The 19,291-nt window shown below is 46.2% G+C and overlaps 2 protein-coding genes across 7 annotated transcripts in view; one reads left to right on the top strand and one right to left on the bottom strand.

The window, feature by feature from the left end:
* LOC118234165 (abl interactor 1) overlaps positions 1 to 10,884 on the top strand; it is a 45,732-nt gene extending 34,848 nt beyond the window's left edge. For 2 of the 6 annotated variants that reach the window (XM_035430555.1, XM_035430553.1), the window contains 5 exons: positions 1,215 to 1,330; positions 5,087 to 5,296; positions 7,575 to 7,661; positions 9,013 to 9,198; positions 10,170 to 10,884. In XM_035430555.1, the coding sequence (XP_035286446.1) occupies positions 1,215 to 1,330; positions 5,087 to 5,296; positions 7,575 to 7,661; positions 9,013 to 9,198; positions 10,170 to 10,345 (775 nt within the window). In that variant the 3' untranslated portion in view covers positions 10,346 to 10,884. The remainder of the gene's footprint in view (positions 1 to 1,214; positions 1,331 to 5,086; positions 5,297 to 7,574; positions 7,662 to 9,012; positions 9,199 to 10,169) is intronic. The other 4 variants (XM_035430558.1, XM_035430556.1, XM_035430554.1 and 1 more) reach the window with 3 other exon arrangements.
* Positions 10,885 to 13,523: 2,639 nt separating this feature from the next.
* Positions 13,524 to 18,955, bottom strand: pdss1 (prenyl (decaprenyl) diphosphate synthase, subunit 1). Its single transcript, XM_035430559.1, has 11 exons — positions 18,704 to 18,955; positions 17,548 to 17,609; positions 17,336 to 17,468; positions 16,926 to 17,056; positions 16,384 to 16,525; positions 15,645 to 15,756; positions 15,332 to 15,441; positions 15,143 to 15,223; positions 14,595 to 14,708; positions 13,954 to 14,034; positions 13,524 to 13,664 (listed from the first exon to the last, which is right to left on the bottom strand). The coding sequence occupies exons 1-11, from the start codon at positions 18,854 to 18,856 to the stop codon at positions 13,524 to 13,526; spliced, it is 1,260 nt and encodes a 419-aa protein (XP_035286450.1). The 5' UTR covers positions 18,857 to 18,955.
* Between the last annotated feature and the right edge of the window lie 336 nt (positions 18,956 to 19,291).

The raw sequence follows: 19,291 nt of genomic DNA, 5'->3' as shown, positions 1-19,291 counted from the left end.
CCCGGCTTTTGTGAAGTGACTGAAATTCAGGGTTGTGATAAGTTTACTTTGTGTGTGTGTGTGTGTGTCTATGATATTCTGTGTGTCTCTGTGTTTGTATGTGCTCTATGTTTGTGTGTTTGTGTGTGCATGCATGCGTTTGTGCGTTTGTCTGTGTGTGTGTGTGTGTGCGCGTGCGCGTGTTTGTGCAAGTGTGCATGTCTGTGTGTGCGTTGCAATCCGTTGGAATTCATTTTAGTTCTAAAATTCATACAGCTGACCCTTTATGGAATATCAGCTCATCATTTCAGCCAAATGAGAGAATTAGAGTTGAGCCAAGCATTTGATTTAGCTGGGTTAGCAATATGTGCCCTCGCTCAGGTGTATATGAAGCGTGTGTGAAGCCAAAGTGAACTTTGGCTCTTGTATTGATCAATGTTTTTATTTAATGGAATCTTTTAACAACCTTGGTACACGGGGAGGTATTAATATTTTAAAATCCAAAACGTAGTTCAAGTGAATGCACCCCTGTGAATTGGATGAGTTTCTGGGTGTGCAGGCACCCTCTGTGCGTGAAAGCTAATACTGTCTTTGGGAGTTATAAATTGAAAACTGAATCACTTGTGTCACATTCGGGCACTGCAGTCCACCCGGTATTACATTATAATTCTGCAAGTCCATCTCTCTCCTCATTTATCATTGCTGTCCACTTTGTTTCACTTGCTTGGAAGAACCAAAAAAACACACCGAAAACTCCTGGCTGTAAAATGGATTGTGAATTTCATCAAGTGGCAGTCCATGTGTAATGCGATTCTTTGAGATGAGAGAATACAGGTAAGGTAGTGGAGAGAGAGGGAGAAAGTCTGTTTGAAATGAGAAATTAGGAGCTGGACAGCAGCTCAAGGTTAACAGGTAGTGCTTCTTCTGTGGCAAGCTGCTTTTCATGAATGGTGTTTTTGTGCAGTGGTGTGTATGTGCGTGTGTGTGTGTATGGGACTGGTTATGTGTGATATGCTCTCTGCACGATAGAGGTAAGGTTCAGTACACTGTGTGTTATATCATGTGTAATGCACTTTGATTGACATGGTGTGTGATATCACTGTGTGAGATACAGTGTGTGTAGCATTATGGGTGTGGTACACAGTGCACAGTGTGTATTTAGCACAGTGCGTATGACACACCTTGTGTGTGTGTGTGTGTGTGCCCCCCCCCCCCCCCCCCCCCCCCCCCCACAGTGGCAGCAGTGGGGGCAGCGGCAGTCGGGAGAACAGCGGCGGCAGCAGCAGCATTGGGATTCCCATCGCCGTGCCGACACCCTCCCCGCCCAGTCTGGGACCAGGACCAGGGCCAGGTAAGCCCCGCCTCACGCACAAAATCACATGGGAAACGATGTCGCCATTTCCGGCTCAAACCGTATGCCCTCTGCTATGGCAGGTGAAGGGAAAAAGGAAGGGTTATATTGGTTGGGCGGCGAGTCAGACTGTGATGTCAGCGGCTGGTTTGTATGGTCGCCGTGGTGACCACCAGCCCGCCCCCCCCCCTCCCCTCTAAGTGCGCGCCACAGGCCCACCCCAGCATGGATGTCACAGCTGATTAACTGGCCCGCACGCGTCAGCGAGGAAACGCTCCAGTTGGGCGGCGGATCAAACGAGCGCAATTAAACAGAGTGTCATTTTCAGGGGCTTTAAGAGGCACAGAACAGGGCCGGTGCCTCCACTCCACTGTGCTGTGAGCTGAGATCCATTTAAACCAGGGCTGCCCAGCCCTGTTCCTGGAGATCTGCCCTGCTTTAGGTTCTTCATTCAACTCGAATTTGGCTCGCCTGATTATACTAATTAGCGGTTGAAGTAGTTCTCCAGCTGTTGAATGAGGTGTGCTTTAGAGCTGGAGTGAAAACCTACAGGACTAGTAGACCTCCAGGAGCAGGGGTGGGCAGCCCTGATTTAAACACTTTCATCTGCAACTGCACAACAGTTTTTTTTAATATGTGATATATCAAACGCATTCCATACTGGAATTCAGGACTAATGTCCAGATTGAGCAGATTATTCATTTTATTAATGTGGCTTGACTTTAACCCTGAAAACGTCTGATTGGAATGCTGGTGGATAGTGGCAGAAAAGTGGGTGAAATGATTATGGGGCTGCGGAGGCTGGGGTATGAGAGAGAGAGCAGTTGCCAGGTGATTAGTGTGAGACCGCTTGGCCTGTGTGACTCGCTGATCTGCCTGTGTGTCAGAGGGGACCGGTTGCCATAGCGCCACATCCTTTCACTCAGGAAGCGGCCCCTTGCTCTCAGTTCTGGGTGATTGGCGTGCCAGTAGAGACGCAGGTCTCCCCTCAGCAGGACGCCGTCTGATTGGTTAAGAGCTGGGCTGAATTATCACGCCCTGACCCTTTGACCCAAAAGGGCTGTTTTTGAATTTGTCCCCTCCCCTCTGACCTCATTTCAGTACAGTCAGTATTTGCCCCCTTGGAGCCCCTCCATTACCCCGTTCCCCAAGAGGTTTTCTCACGTGGGGTGCAATTAATGTCCAGGGAGAGTCCCAGTACAGCATATTTGCAGTTAGAAAGGTTTTGACGTGTGAAAGTCTCAAACTCTGAGACTGCTTCTAGCTGACCATGTGGCTTTGGAGCATGTAAATTTGTCTCGCTGGTCCAGGCTTTTTATAATCAGCTAGCAGCTTGGTGCCGTTGGGCTGTTTTCAACGTGTTGGGTTTTTCCAAGCATGACCGCAAGCCTAGCCATTACAGAAAGCCCCGGAGATAAAAATATAAATAAAAATAAGCACTGTGGCCGCACTGAAGCCTTTCCTTTTCCTTCCGGCATGTTCCCTATTTCCTGGTTTATGTTGTTGGGGTTGCATTCATGAAATGTATGTGCCGTGTGAAGGCTGAAGGTGTGCATTTGTTTTGAACGGTGCGAAAGCTTGCATTAAGAGTAGAATGTTCATCTTTCTCGCTTAGCGTTGATTGTTTGCATTAGTGCTTTAGTGATGTTGCGTATGTTCCTGCTAGTGTGGGAGTGTTGTTAGCCAGGTTCTGCCGTTATTACTCGTATAAATCAGGTGAATGCACTTGTGTTCCTGTACTGTGAGTAGCTCTGGGGTAGAGCGTCTGCTAAACGATTGTAATTTAATGTAATGCAATAACGGCTCGTGTTGCACAGCGCAGTGATAAGAGGTCTGATGGGCGTACTGGACTTCCTCTCTTAATGTGGTTTGAGGTGTAGGTTGCCGGAGTGCTTCCACACGGATTTTACAATCAGTATGTCAGTCACCTCTCAATATGTCAGCTTCAGAGAACTGTGATACTCTTTTATGCTTTATTTAGTCCCGTTGATATGGAATCTGTTCTTAGAGAGCTGTGGGTAAATAGTGGTTGCAGCGGTACTGTAGCTGATGGCGAACGGGGCACGTTTGCTGTGGGGTGGGTTTGTCTTCCTCCGTGTTCTAGAAGTTAAATGCCGTTAATCGTCTGGAGATTTTGATTTTGTGACTTCAGATTTGCAGGCAAGGTGAGTTTAGTTCAGGGTGGCCAGCCAGGGTTACCGCTGATTCGGTCCCTCCCAGCATCGTGGCAGACATCCTCAGGTTACCTAGGCTACCAGCTGTTGCCAGGGAGATATTCTCTCGTCTGATCAGTGGTAGTTCTCCGGTAATAGTGCATCCTTTGGTGTGCCATGTAATCGCTGACTTCTGGATGAGTGTCAAAGGAACACACACACACACACACACACACACACCTTCGCTGGAGTGCACTGTTCCAAACTGGGGACAAAATTGTTTATTAGAAAATAAGTAAACTAAGTCTTTTGCGCATTTATCTCATTATTTCTGTTTGTATGCAATTAAAGCTTAATGCATTTGTTCATTTTCTCAATTATTTTGTGGAAGTGCAAAATTTATTTTTTAAAAACAGACAGTTTTTAGTGCAGATTAAAGTGAAAGCCAGAGTTTCTTCAGCGCAGACAACCTGCAGAGAGATGATATGCGCTGTCCCTGTGAGTAATTAGCGCTGCGCTAGCAAATGTTACGAAGGTCTGGCAGTAAGATGCCATTTCACTGGCAACAAGATGCCACTTCAGCATAGACCATCCAGTGATGTTTGCCTGCTGTAAAAAATGCCTTTTTTGTTCAGACTGTCCACTGAACTACTGTGAGCTCATCAGTTTCTCTGGTGTAGATTTAGGCCTGGACTTTCAGTTTCAATATGAAATGAAAGAAATTATGAAAAAAAAAATTAAATAAGATTACTGAAATGTCAGGTTGAATTTATCTTTAACATACGCTTTACCTTTAAGTTGGTTTTGGCGTGTGGTGATCATAAAAAGGTGTTGTCCCTTTCCGGGATTGAGCCCAGTCTCGGCTGTGATGCTTCTCCAGGATGCACCTCTGCCTCGATTTATGACCTACCACCTCTGCAGACAGGCAGCCATGACAGGGTTCTGCAAGCCGCAAGAATTTCAACAATTTTAATCATTTCAGAATGCCAAAAGCTTTAGCATCAGCGCAGTTCTGTGGGTAGATTGGACTGTCAGAGCTTTCTGCATTTTTTGCGAAGTTTTGTTGCGATCGGTGCATATACAGTGAATTATGGCACTGTTATATTTCCAGCAACCTGTTTCAAACATTGTTTACAGGGCAGGTTAATCTACTCTTGGACGTGTGAAAATACAACCTTTTATGCCACAGGACACACCTTATACGTTTTTTATTTCTAACATTTTCATGTCCACTACTTCAGTTCTTTCATCTGATGGCTGTCCTTCCCCCTAACTAATGGGTAATAATGCTGTGCTCTCATCCTTTTCTGCATCGGCATTGGTACAGTAATCTGATATGTGGACCGTTAATAATGTTCCTGTCTACGTCTCCTGGGCCGTGGTACTGTGATCTGATACCTTGCCCCTCCTCTGGTCGAATGATTGGTTGAATCACTTTGTTGGTGCATCTGTCCCTTTCCCGTCTTCCGTGTGGGTTATAATGATGCTGGGTGGTCTGCGGTGTGCGGTACGGACTGCTGGGAACTGGGTCCTGTCTGTGACTGGGTGTGGCTCACTTTCTCCCTTTGGGTTCTCTCTCTCCCTCCTCTTTGGGTACTAACAGCGGCAGTTCCCCAGGGGCCTGGGCTGGGTCCCATCCCGATGTCGCAGTTCGGAACGATATCCCGGCAGATCTCTCGGCACAACTCCACCACCTCTTCGGTGTCCACCGTCTCGGCCACCGGCACGTACCGGCGCGCCCCGTCCGTCACCTCCCAGTTTTCCGTGCAGCAGCCGCACGTCAACGGCGGCCCCGTGTACCCCCAGAACTCAAGTAAGCCACACCCTCTCCCCCAAACCGAACCCTCATACGTTGTATGAATCACCAGCTGAACCACATACCCAAAAGTATGTGTAACAATGATGTCACTACAATGACATCTACAATTCATATACACCATACCAATGGGGGAAAAATCATGCATATGCCTGTACAACAAGTGCATAAAACGTTTTGATTTCATTTTTTATTTTTCCATTATTTAACCAGGAAAAACCCCACTGAGTTCAAAATCTCTTTTGCAAGGGGCACCTGAAATAAAAGTTACTGAACAAGGCAGTTGACTAACAAGTTACAAACATCAAATGGGTAGAGACTGCACTGTAACGGTAATTAAAAAGTAGAGCAGAGTTTAAAAGCAGGAGCATACTTCAGGTTCCAAGCCCCCCACGATGAGCTGAATTTAGTTCCACTGTTGGATTACCTCCTGTGAGAATCTCAAGATTTAATACCTGCAGTGGATTGAACGCATTCCTGTTAAATCTTTGCAAAGAGGATGTGTGCTTTAATAGTTTGTTCTTTGGAGAGCTCTTGCGGGATATTCCTGGGTTGTGGGAGAGACACAAGCACAGTCTGTACCAGCAAATGGACTGCTGCTGTTGGACGAGTCCGGTTCCCATGCCCCGCAGTCATTTAACATTACAGACAACATCCTTGTTTCCAGTTGATTAGATTCTTCAGGAGGTAAACATTTACTCACAAGGTCGAATTCTGGGCATGTAGTGCAATACAGATGCTGATCGACCGAGCTGGATTTAGATCCATAAACATAAATATACATCTAGGCTGGGTGTTACCCGACAAGTGTTGTAATGGGATGTCTTGTCGACCGTTATATGGAATACAGTAAGAACAGCCAGTTCCACCGCGGTTTCTATTGCCACTTTAACTCAGACGTCACATAAAATCCCCCTATTGGATGTGAACGGGCATGAGAAAGTGAGTGATTTACTTCAGGAAGTTTGCCACCATTCTTACTATCAAGTTTTATTTTTTCATTTTTTGCCTTGGTGGATTAGACTCAACCTCTCCAGCTCACATCACTCAAACATGCATCGCAGCTCTCTGACATTTCTGAGTAGGAGCCCATTAAGGCTGCATTGTAAAACTTCTGTGGAGGACACCGTGTACAGCGGTAATTCTCAGACACCGCACAGGCCCCTGGCCGCTCAGCTCTTCCGCTAAGTGCCTCTTGCTGCCTGCTGCGGATGGACTCAGGCTCCTGTTGGTGTGGTGTGTTCACATATTTTTTCCCGCTGGAAGCCTCAGATGACAGAGTCCCTCATGGAGCTGTCCCTGGGGAAAATGGCAGCTGTTTGGTTTGAGAAGCGGTTTGTTTCATCGGTGCCCAGCGTGGACATCGTGGCGCTACGGCAGGTTTGCTCTGGGCGGACTGGGGGCCAGTGATGCTGGAGTATCCTTTCCTCTCTCACTGTTACAAACTGAGTCCCGGCCTGAAGGCAACACGCCGGTCGGGGTGTCCCAGAAAAGGGACCCAGGAGGGCCACAGAGGAGCTGCATTCCCAGTGCACAAATGATTCTTTAACCGTGAAAGCACTGTTCGTTCTTTATATAAAATCCCATTCCTGTTGTGTTGGACTGAAAGTTCCATCACTTGGAAGAGCCAAGAGTGACAGAACCCACTGAGCCAGACCAGGAAAAACACAAGGGTGTGAGTTCTCTGGTGGTGAGAGGGAGGGAGACAAATTGAGACTGAGACGGAGACAGACGGAAAGAGAGAGAAATGGAGAGAGAGAGAGAGAGAGAGAGAGCGAGCGAGAAATGGAGACAGATTGAGAGAGTAAGATATGATGGGAGGCCAGAGGAAGAGATGTTGGGGTGAACTGGACACAGAGAGGAACAGTATAAAGTGGAGGTCTGTGGTTAAACTGGATCTGTCAGCATGGAGAGGTCTGGCCAGTGTGCAGCAGTCTGTAAGCTCTTCTGTGTTAGCTGTGTTAGCTTTCATTCGCTGTTTGGCTCTCACTGCAGTCGAACACCTGCTACCCCCCATACCCCCCTCCAACCGTCCCCCTGGGTGGTGTTGGGCAGGTGTGTCCTATCTGTGGTGGAGCCGGGGGGGGCAGGGGGCTTGGTTTGTGGTTAGCCCCTCTCTCCATGTGGTTCTCTCTTTTGTTTCCTGACACTGACATCTGCTTCTGTTTTTCTTGTCCTGTACCCGGGCGCCCTCCTTCCTCCTTCCTTCTCTCATTTCCCCCTCCCTCTCTCTCTCTCTTTCTCCCCTTCCCCATCCGTCTCGCTCTCTCTCCAGTGACTATTGCCCCACCCCCTCCCCCCATGCCCCAGTTGACTCCACAGATACCCCTCACGGGCTTTGTGGCCAGGGTGCAGGAGAACAGTAAGTCCGCAGTGGCGCCCCCTAGCTGCACCTGAGCGCATGGTCCCCTCGGCCTCGTCTCGTAGGCGTAGCTCTTCTTCACCTCCATCTCCCCCCTCCGTATTCCGCGCCTGCGTCACCCTGTCCGAACCCCCCCCCCCGATGCGTACTGCCATTGCCGCTGCACCGCTGCTAGACCAGAGCTACCGCAGTCTGACACTGCCCCAGCTGTCGGCATGGAAACGGTGGGCCGAGCGAAGCCCGCTTTTAAAAGCCGGATCTGCGTATTTAGGGTTGGCTGAGGAGAGAACGCTGGTAGCCAAGCTTCAGACGCACGCAGCGAGAATGTTTTAATGTGTCCTGTCTACAAGACTCCCGTATCCCCCGGCAATTAGTTGTACTTCTAAATGCCAGGGTTTCTTCCACCTAAGATTCCTTTTGCCTGCAGTACATCAATTTACCAGTGCATCAATTTACCAATACGTGAGTAGTGTGCTACTTCTGAAGCGGGGGCTAAGTACTAGACAGGCATTTTCCAGACAGTCATTTTCCCTCAATCGATACTGAAGCTACAAAAGCTGAAATGCTCTGCTTTTCAGCGCAACCTGGCTGTTGCGTAGAAACCAAAGTTAATTTAGTTTAAAACCTTTCGGCTTACAGTCTGCGTTGAAAGACTCCTCTGTGTTCTCTGCCTACACTCTCTAAGCTTTCTCAAACTCTCAGGATACAAAGCAGCTCGCAGAACGTCAATGGCAATATCGCATGTTGAAATTAATAGCCCCCTTAATTGGCACTCCTGTAATAACATACCATCCATTGTCTTGTACTTGTCTCATTTCTGTTTACATGAACCCTCTCTCAGGGAAAACTGGCTACATACTAATCCTGTAACAAAAAGAAACCAAATCAAACCCTGTATGGTGCCATCTGCTGGAAATCTTGGTAACCACACCATGAAGCGTGAGATCAGATGGTAGGAATGTAAAAAGGACTCCATATGAATAGAACATAAGTTACCCTTGGGATCGTGTAGAAGGAAGCGTATGATCTGACCCAGCACAGTTTTATCGATTTCCTCTGTACTGCAGAAGAGGTGGGAGGCTGTAGCTTGTGAGTAAAGCACAAATGGAGGAGCAGAGAAGGGGTTTTATGGCATGCATACTCGCACCCTCTGAGGGGCGCTATTTTCACTAACCATACTGGCTGAAGTGCACGACCTAATACCCACTTTGCCTGGACATGCATGAGTCGCAGGCAGCGTCGCGATGCATGGCGAGCTGGCGTCCCCCTGTGACACGCCTATCCAGCCCTTGTGAGGTGGGCGGGGCCTTAGCAAGTGTGGCTTTTGAGCTGTGTGCTCCTCCCTCCCCAGTAGCGGACACGCCCACTCCGCCGCCCCCGCCTCCCCCCGACGACGTGCCGCTGTTCGACGACTCGCCGCCACCCCCGCCGCCCCCGCCGGTCGACTACGAGGATGAGGAGGCAGCCGTGGTGCACTACAGCGACCCCTACGCGGACGGAGACCCTCAGTGGGCCCCCAAGGCCTACGCTGAGAAAGGTGAGCTCTGCAGTGCGCCCTGCTGTTCTGATCACTCGCTCTGTTCCCACTGATCACTCGCTCTGTTCCCTCTGATCACTCGCTCTGTTCCCACTGATCACTCGCTCTGTTGCCGCTGATCACTCGCTCTGTTCCCACTGATCACTCGCTCTGTTGCCACTGATCACTCGCTCTGTTCCCACTGATCACTCGCTCTGTTCCCACTGATCACTCGCTCTGTTCCCACTGATCACTCGCTCTGTTCCCACTGATCACTCGCTCTGTTCCCACTGATCACTCGCTCTGTTCCCTCTGATCACTCGCTCTGTTCCCTCTGATCACTCGCTCTGTTGCCGCTGATCACTCGCTCTGTTCCCACTGATCACTCGCTCTGTTCCCACTGATCACTCGCTCTGTTCCCACTGATCACTCGCTCTGTTCCCACTGATCACTCGCTCTGTTGCCACTGATCACTCGCTCTGTTGCCACTGATCACTCGCTCTGTTGCCACTGATCACTCGCTCTGTTGCCACTGATCACTCGCTCTGTTGCCACTGATCACTCGCTCTGTTGCCACTGATCACTCGCTCTGTTGCCACTGATCACTCGCTCTGTTCCCTCTGATCACTCGCTCTGTTGCTGCACAGAATCAAACGTAGGTTGTGTGTAAAGCCTCTTCCTTGCCCTGGGCAAATGGAGGCGGTTGCAATCTGGACCACTGTGGTGCAAGCTATGGGCAGCCCTAAACTGGCCACGTTGTTACCGTGTTCACACAGCCAGACGCACAGTCATCAGTCAGCATTGCATATTCCAACCTGAACATCATAACTTATTCAAGCGCATCGCCAGGATTGAGCTGCACATGGATAAATGGGTTTATATTTGCTTAACACTGCACATAGAACAAAGCGTTGAGTTGGTTTGAGGGCGTTTGACACCCTCGGAACGCTTCCGGGCGTTGGCTTCATTAATCTCCACCCCTGCTCTTTCAGTCGTCGCGATTTACGACTACACCAAGGACAAGGACGACGAGCTGTCCTTCGTGGAGGGGGCCATCATCTACATCATCAAGAAGAACGACGACGGCTGGTACGAGGGCGTCTGCAACGGCGTGACCGGCCTCTTCCCCGGAAACTACGTGGAGTCCATCATGCACTATGCCGACTGAGAGGGCCCTGTTCGTTCAGTCACGCCTACAGTTAAACAAAACCAGGCCTGACCTGACCTGCGGAGCGTAGGCCAGTGCATTCGGATGTGACGCAATGTTTGTTCCTTTTAGAACTGCAAATGAGAAGAAAAAAAAATCTATTGATTATTTTTTATTTGAGGTGGGTTGTTGGGGGGGGGGAGTTGGGGATTAAAATATACTAATATGATACAATGGAAGTGCTTTACTGCTTGGATTGTTTTGACCGAAACGAAGGGCAAAGTATCCACTGCACTGAAAGGGAAGCGTGCGTAGAGCTGTAAAGCGCTTCCTGTACAATGAGACGTGAATGATTATATTCTAACTTCCGGTATGATCCTGTGCCCTCTTACTTCACTGTATATAATGTGAGCAGCTGCCAGTAGGTCGTCGTTAGCGTGTTCCTGTGGGTGCCCATTGGTGTCTTGAGCGGTCTACACCCTACGTGAACACATCGAGTAGGGATTGTTTTACTGGTCAGGTTAAACTGTCATTTTCTCCTTCCTCTCCTCTGTCAAGCTGACGAAAGGCAAAATCATTATTATTATTTTTTTTTAGGTGGGGGGGGGGGGGGGAGGGGTGGGTGGTCCTGAATACAGCGAAGTTCATTTTCAGTATCTGAAGCCGGCAGACATTCCTAAAATGTAATTAAGTATCGCCTAAAGCATGCGTACAAATGAAAAAAAAAAAAGAAAATGTATGATAAATGTACTTGTTCATCCATTTCGCTTCCATTGTGTGATATTTACAGTGAGCGCTCTTTTTCTACCGAATGTATCTGACGCATTAGTGGAGCTGTTGATCTCATTTTCTCCATGCTTTGATTTGTAATTAAAGTGCTGATAGCGGAACTGTAAGGCAGCGTCGGGGGCCGTGCTGTGCAGGTTGAAGGAGACGGGGGTGGCTGCGGATGCGGTGGGTTGTCCTCTCTAAAGGCGGACGCCCTGAACTCCCGCCCCCTGGCCCAGCGTCGGCCCTGCTCCTCAAACCGCTTGCATTTCCACGTGCCCCATTTCCCAGAGGGACCTCACTGTGGTTTTACAGCGCCCTGAACGTGGTTTTCCATGTGAACTGGTCCCCAGTACACAGGAAGCTATGGTGCCATTATCAACAATCACAGATGCAGACTGCAGCTCCAAATTGGCTCCAGTTTCCCTCACGATTACAGTCTGCTGCTGAAAATGAGCCCTTGGGCTGAAAACACTGCTGTACTCAGTTGTGCTATTGAATATTAAAAGGCAGTGGACCATGTGATGCCATTCCATTCATCCCAGTACTGTTGACTGAAGAAGAGGTCTTTTCTGGGCCAAAATGACTGGTAAGCCTAAATGTTTGACACGGTTAACCTCGAGATGCTTGTGTATTGGGATTTCCATTTTTATACATTTTGACTGTTTAGATTCATAACTCAGGTCTGTAAAGCTTTTTTCAGAGCGACCATTTGTCATTCATTTTGTAAACAAGCATTTTTATTTAAACAAAGTGTGGGCACCTTCCAGCTGTGTGTGTTGAATGATTTGACAAAGTGATTGCGTTAGAGCCCATGTAGTCCTCATGAAGTATTTTTAATTGGTAAAATTGTTTTATACAGTCAAATTTATAACCTTGAGTTTGGACATCTCGTTTGTGTCATCATACTGCTCCAGGAAGAGATCTTTCCTTTCTTCTCTCCTCAACTGTCACTCACACGGAACTAACAGTTTTCTTGACCACTAATCTAAAACATTTCAGGATATCACTGATAACGCCTTGATACTCTTGTCCGTTTGCTTTGTTATATTAAACGTTCCAAGTGTTCTGTAACTTAAATTTCCTCGGGAGCAACATCTGAACCCTGTCTCTTCATCCTTGATTTGTATATATAATCTGTTAATTGAAATTTTATGTACAGTCTTTTATAATAAATCATTCTGCCACAGAAAAAAAAAATCTTAATTTTGTTTTTGGGTGAGGTGTGTGGTAATGCTGCAATAGAAGGCTGGGTTTTTTTAAAAATTGGCTTTTATTTTGAATAATTGAATACACAGTTCACATGGAATAAGGCTTTGTTCATTGAATTAATACAATGTATACCGATACACTGGGTACAACTGGCCGTGTATGCATGCATACACGCGCACACACACTGGCCTTGCAGTGTGGACGGATCCTTAAGGACTGTAAACAAGTCCACATGACAGTAACATCCAGAATCCCATTGAACTTCAGAAGTCCTCCGTCTCCCCGGGTTCCTGTCCCAGATGCCTTTGGGACTGGCACAAGGGCGAAGGCAGAACTGTGTTTTACAGTACAGTGTACAACCAAGTCTGACAGCGATGCAGTGATTCCTCTTCCTGTCTGTGCACCTCTATGACACACAAGTGGGAGGGGGGCGGAGCCATGCTCTCTCTCAAATTCTGCCAATTGGGAGACGGGAAGACCGGAGTTCCCCGCTTCTCAGATTCGACAGCTATCCTATAGCCGTTTTGATTGTTATACTTGACAAGATTTACAAATGATTTCAGCAAGATTCTTCTAACTGGTTTGCTTTTGATGTGTCACTGCCTTTGTGCATTTGATAATCGAGTAGAGCCGGTTTGACCATTTTTGAGTTTAAGTGCAGGTCAATCAGCCAAACCCCCCTCCTCATAGTTCACTGGTCAAATGAGCAGAAATGCCCAGGGTACCAAATGTATCCAGTTCCTGGCTCCTCACAGCCTACATGTCTACACAGATCGCGTTTCCAGTTGCAGGGTTACTGAGAGCGGAGACCTGAGAAATAGAAATAAATGTACCTGATGCGTTAGAAACGGCAATCATTTCTGCCAATGCGAAGTACAGAAAGGCTAGCAACAGGTAGCGAGCTTGCTAGCGTCTTTGACATTAAATTTTCTGTGGGGAAAAGTGCTCGGAAAATGGGGAAAGTGAACAAGCACTCTTTCTCCGTTCCATCAGAGAACTGAAATAGAGTAATAAGTGGATGTGTACACACAACTGGAAATGTAATCAATTTGAACATGCAGGTGGGTAACTAGGAGCATAGGCACATTTGGTAACCTGGCGTATTTGTTAGCTGAGCACAGCTGGTCGCTAAACGGGCCACCGCCACGACCCCTTTAGTGGGACCCACTCCCGAGGAATAGCTGCCTGGAGTGACGTCGTGTACGGGGGGGGCGGGGGTTCACTTGTCCCGGGACAGGACCAGTTCGGTCAGCCGGATGAGCGCCTGCCGCTCAGCGGAGGGGCGGAGCTTGCTGATCTGCCTCACGGCCTCCTGGCAGTACCGCTGAGCGAGGTAGTTGGTCTGCTGGATGCCGTCACTCTGAGGGGAGGGGGGCGGGGTGGGTGAGAGAAACGTGGAATTCAGTGGCTGGGTATCGCTGCGTTTCTGTATCTCGCAACCTCTCATAGGTTCACACACCTTACTACCACAGATCCCTCAAACTCCAGGGATACTCCACAACACATTCCTTACTCTCTGTTGCTTAGCTATGTGAGGTTATTTTCAGGGTCTGTGGTATCGGAGAGTATCGGGAGAGCCTAAAGTATTTGGTATCAAAGTTTCTGGTGAGTCTAAAATTTTCTGAGGTATCAGCTCTCAAACTCCTTACCTCCATGACATACCGCCAGGCTCGCTCCACATCTCCACTGGAACTGAATCTCCTCATAATCATCGCATGCAGCTCAGGAAACTAAAAAAAAAACGAAACAATAAAATAATCATCACACAACAGGTTTTACTTCTGTACTTCCTTTGGCTTCATAAATACATACAAACTTGTGTTTGTCTGCTCAGGGTTGTGTTACTAGCCCCCCTCCAGGAAATACCATGGACAACAGCCAAAAATAGTCACATCCTGTTCAGAGTAAATCTTTCCTGCAAGCGGTGTCTGAATGTCTGTGCATGTTATCAGAACAGCTCGGCTGTGTCTTGTAAAGTAAGAAAAAGAGGGAGTCCATTCCCAGAGAAATGGGCACACTGGCTTGGTTCTTAGCTGAATGAGGATCACTAATACTGGGTTAAACACAGGGTTGCCAGTATAGGGGATTTGTATAAATCCCCAAAAATGGGGGGTTGTGAAAGGTTTCAGTTTAAATATACTCAATATGTCAATGATAGGCATGAACTTGTAAAGGAGGTGGTAAGAAGGGCAGTTGTAAATCAGGGGTGTTTCAAAGAATACTTGGCTGAAATAAATCCCTGGCACTTGGCAACACTGGTTTACAATGTGGGCTGTCACAGGACACAGACCTGCTGGCAGGCGAACAGCACAGGCCCGGTGGCCAATCCCAGCCGAAGGTCTGCGGCAGAGGGCTTCCCCAGCTGACTGGCACATGACGTGAAGTCCAGAATGTCATCCACCAGCTGAGGCAGAGCACAGAAACATTAAAGTCTCAGGAAAATTTCAGCTTGTGGGTAAAAAGTCATAATATGACACCGCAGAGAAAACACACAAAATTTGATACTTCTGAGATTGAAAGTAAAAGGGGGAAAGACTCAGCCCTCTCTTGAGGAAAAATTGCTTTTAAGACAAACTTTTCTATTTATTATACTCACAAAATATTACACATGCTTACATTTATTGCTAAGACGGTATTCCATTTCCAAGGTGAAACTGGTCACAGTACATAGTGTCTAGTGAGATATGGTATGGAAATACAGTGAACCAAACTAGTGTTTAAAAAAATTGTACTGAAGTAAAAAATACTTTTCCACAAACACTTATACCTGTCAGATTTGTTTATGAAACTATTTTCAATAATAAAAAAAATAATTAATTGAAATAGATGCAAAGCTACCTGAAACGCAATTCCAACATTTCTCCCGTACTGGAAGCAAATCTCATGCACCTCCGGATCAGAGTTCACCAGAATCGATACCTTTCAATATAAAAGAATGGGTGTCAGCACATTAAATAGTTTCCCCCATTTTTGTCCAGTGTTCAATTGCATGGCTCCATTTTGGATGCCGAGATAGAACGTACATACTGCTTTACAACTGTTAGCGATGAGACTGGCAGTCTTCTTGAAGGTTTTCTCCAGGTAATGCTTGAATCTCTCGTTTTCGTTTTCTTTAGATCCAAGCTGCATGAATTCACCTGCAAGTCGACAGCGGCAACCCGTGAGCCGAGTCCATATAAGTTGTGCGCTCTAAACCGGTTTGGGGGGCAGACGCCACTTTGGATGGGTATTGAAAAGACTGAAAAGAATCTGGCAACCTTGTGAAGTGTGCATTTCACGCTCTTGCTGAATCACTTGTATACGGCTTATCTTCTGTTTAAAGGAGAGCTGCTCCCATTACCTCGCACCAGGTCCTCGATGACTTGGGACAGCACTGTCACCACAGTGGTGTTGCCAATACGAGCCATTGCCATGGACGCTACGGACAGGATGAAATCGCCAGCCAGGATGGCCTGGAGCAAAGGGAAAAGCAGAAATGAACAGGTCCCGCCCACAGGAGTTTTCATTCCAACATGGGCTGGTTTTACTGCACAGCTCAGACTGACTGACAGACAGACAGACAAGGCACTCCCAAAGCAGAGCGGTTTGAGCCACTCCAGGTCTTACTGCAGCCAGATGAGTAAAATGAGTAAGTCACTTTTTGGAAGCTTCAAATTTGTACAATTGCCTGCTTGTATTGAGACCTGAAATTAAATAAACTTCTTGCACTGGGTGTTCCATTTCCATCCTTCCTGTAGAACTAACCACATTGGTCGTCTTCAGTTATAAATCATGTTAAATGCACAAGATTATAATCCAGGAAACTGGACTGAGCCATGACGTAGTGTTTCTTTAAAAAAAAAAACCTGGAAATTCCCAGTGAGAAATTGTTTATCCCAAAACAAACTTACATTACATCCACATACAATAGGGTAGATCAGGCCTATTGTATCATAAGACACATACTTTTCCTTTTAAGAAATGATGAGGCATTCAAAAGAGCAGAGAAATTACACTGGTTCTTTAAATCAAAACGGTGTTGATAGTTAAGCGGTAAATCTACAACAAAAAAAAGAGCAGTTCAGACCAGATGGGCTGACCTTTTTCTCTCCCCACACTTCATTAATAGTGTTCTTCCCTCTTCGCTTGTCAGATCCGTCAATGACGTCGTCGTGCACCAGGCTGGCCGTGTGGATCATCTCCGAGATCATAGCTATGGACCTCTGGCCTGGGAGAAGCTCTCTTTGGAAGAAGAAATTTGTGGAATTGTGGCAATGAATCATGTAGGTACTGGCAAAGGGAGAATATCTGGTTCATTTCAGAGCTGTATATTTATATGCTCTAAATTATTATTTTGTCAGGTTCTTAACTTAATGAATCAACATTAATAACAGCACTGAACCAAGGAAATGAAAGGTGTCACAGGACATTTATGCCACAGAAAATCACATATTTTCAAGCTTTAATGCTGATATCTGCAAAGTAGACAACAAAATATAATTTAGCAAATTTAGAATTTTTGGTTTTTGCACGCATAAACCACAGCTAATTTCTGTTAACTGGTCGTGAGCGTGAAATACTAATGAAGCTGTGTTGTCTGAGGACATTAAAAAAAAAAAAAACTTTATTACTGTGGTCTTACCCGTCGCGGTTGCAGTGCAGGTTACACGCCCTGGCCATCAGCACTACTATCATGGGACGCAAGGCTTTTCCCTTCCCGTCGAAGTAGTAATCACACACAGACTTCAGCTCTACTTTAGACACAAACATCTCCTGACAGGGACAATATCACAAGGTTATAAAAACAATTACTTCAGTTTTACAACATAATAGCCAGTAATAAACCTCCATCTTAGACAAGGAATGGTCACACAAATGTCAGTTCAGTGCTTTCCATTCATTGTGTAGCATTTATTAGGAGTTCAACCAAGAATGCCACATGCTCAGAAACTTGGGAGGGGATTGAAATGTGAAATATCTTCCTTGGGCAAGACAATGACTGCAGAGGGCTTTGTCATTAGACTCTACCGTTTACATATTTCGGACACTCACCTTTTTAATATCATCATATAAGTTATACAAGTCTTTCTGAGCCAATGTGAAGGGATCCTTTGCTTTGGCATCACTGTGCAGCTTTTTAAAACAGCTGGCATTCTCTGTAGTGTTCAGGGACCTGTAATTATAACTACAGGCAAAGAGGTTTTCGTTAAAGAAGATTTAACAGCAACCAATAATGAAAATCTAATTCTTGGCAGTTTATGTACCTTAGTAGGGAACTACATATCCTGACTGAGGGAAGATTCACATGTCTGTTGGTAGAGGTTACCTGAAACAAATAATATAAATTAAACTATTAAAACCAATCATTAATCGTTGAATCCAGAAGAAAAAGGTCAGATTCTCAGCTCTTTTAAAAACATGTTTCAGAAATCTTCCCAAAATAGCTAGTAATAGAGTTCCTCTTTGGTTTGCTTACAACATATCACTGCCATGAATGTTTTCAACATAAAATTATTGTATTGACTTAACTTCAGTGTATTAAAGGGACTCAGCACTCAGGTACCTATGTAGGATCGATTCAGAATTCCCAACAATTACTCTAATTAAGCACGTAATTAAGAAAAATGAACAGCTCGTTTAAATGCTGGGATTGCAACTGCGGTTGGAACGGAAGCAGCGTACAGAGTGGGCCGCAGGAGCAGGACCAAGGTTGAGAACCACTAAACGAACAAGACAGGACGTGGAAATTTCTTGGTTTAACCATGAACTTAAAACAACATTCCATATAGCATTCTTTTGAAGCCTAATGTTCCTCAATATCAATCTCATGTTTACATCGTAAATATTTGTAACTAGGTCTGACAGTGATGCGGCCATCCATTAATACAAGTTTTCCCGTAACAATCAGGCGTCAGAAGGAAGTATGACATTTCATTACTCGTCCATTTTCGTATTTATTTTCAAATGTATAGGGTAAGTTAGCTGATGTGTCCTGCGTTACTTAAAAACACAACTAGGTGTCTATTTAATGATACATATTGCTGACTCGCTGCAAGGTGAGTATGATAAGGACGAATCATTAGACCTTCGCCCTTCTGAGGACTCCTACTACTGTACGCGATACTCTTATTTGACAGTTGACCTTCTTAGCTAGGACTCCCAGACTCTCCTAATCGTTCACCGGTTATGCTACGAAGAGGTGGGTTTCGGGTGTACACATGTATCATGAATAACTTGATATAGATAGCACTTCGATTTTAGTAGCTAATAATATCTAAGTAATATGTAACATGAGTGATATGACTATTTATTGTTGAGCACACACACATGTGAATCGGTTCGTGGTAGTTAGCTAATACTACCGGCTAAACCCGCATGACCTTCTCAGATTTTGACAAGCCCCTAAAATGAATGCTTTACCTTGGTTCCCGCAATGCCACGGACTCCCACACAGATTATGCTCTCCTCTCTCCGCCCTGCTGCTGTGACAGCGCCACAGACCGCGTTTACTAGAGAAGATGCCCCATTTCTCCCCACGGTCCACCTGCGGCAATGCCTCCACGGCAGCGCCATGTTTCGCTCGCCAGGAAGCGGAAAAACGTAGTGAATGAACGGCACTAACCTCCGTGTAGGCGTGTCGCTGGCATTTTGACAGCCTGTGCGTTACCTACTGACGTTATTACCCTACGTTGTATTTCTTATCCTACCCATCCTTACCGATTCTGTTGAATTCCCATTAAATAACCAGATATTTCAAACTGAAGCGTAAAGGAGTCTTTTTTAAATGTGGAGCTGTGCGTAGGCGACGTGCCGCCAAGTAGTCTAGTTAAACGTGTTATGTATCTGTCATCTAAAGTAGGCTAGACTGGGCACCATCTATTCTAAATTCGAGTTTACTGAGGTTTTGGGCCGTAGGATAGATATTTATGTCATTATATTTGTGATAAATATAGTACAGTACAGTAGATATTTAAAAGTTACAGATATGTTACTTTTTATTTTTAATGA

The sequence above is a fragment of the Anguilla anguilla genome, chromosome 8 (assembly GCF_013347855.1).
Source record: "Anguilla anguilla isolate fAngAng1 chromosome 8, fAngAng1.pri, whole genome shotgun sequence".
Classification (NCBI taxonomy): domain Eukaryota; kingdom Metazoa; phylum Chordata; class Actinopteri; order Anguilliformes; family Anguillidae; genus Anguilla; species Anguilla anguilla.
This window is presented reverse-complemented; position numbering and strand designations above follow the sequence as displayed.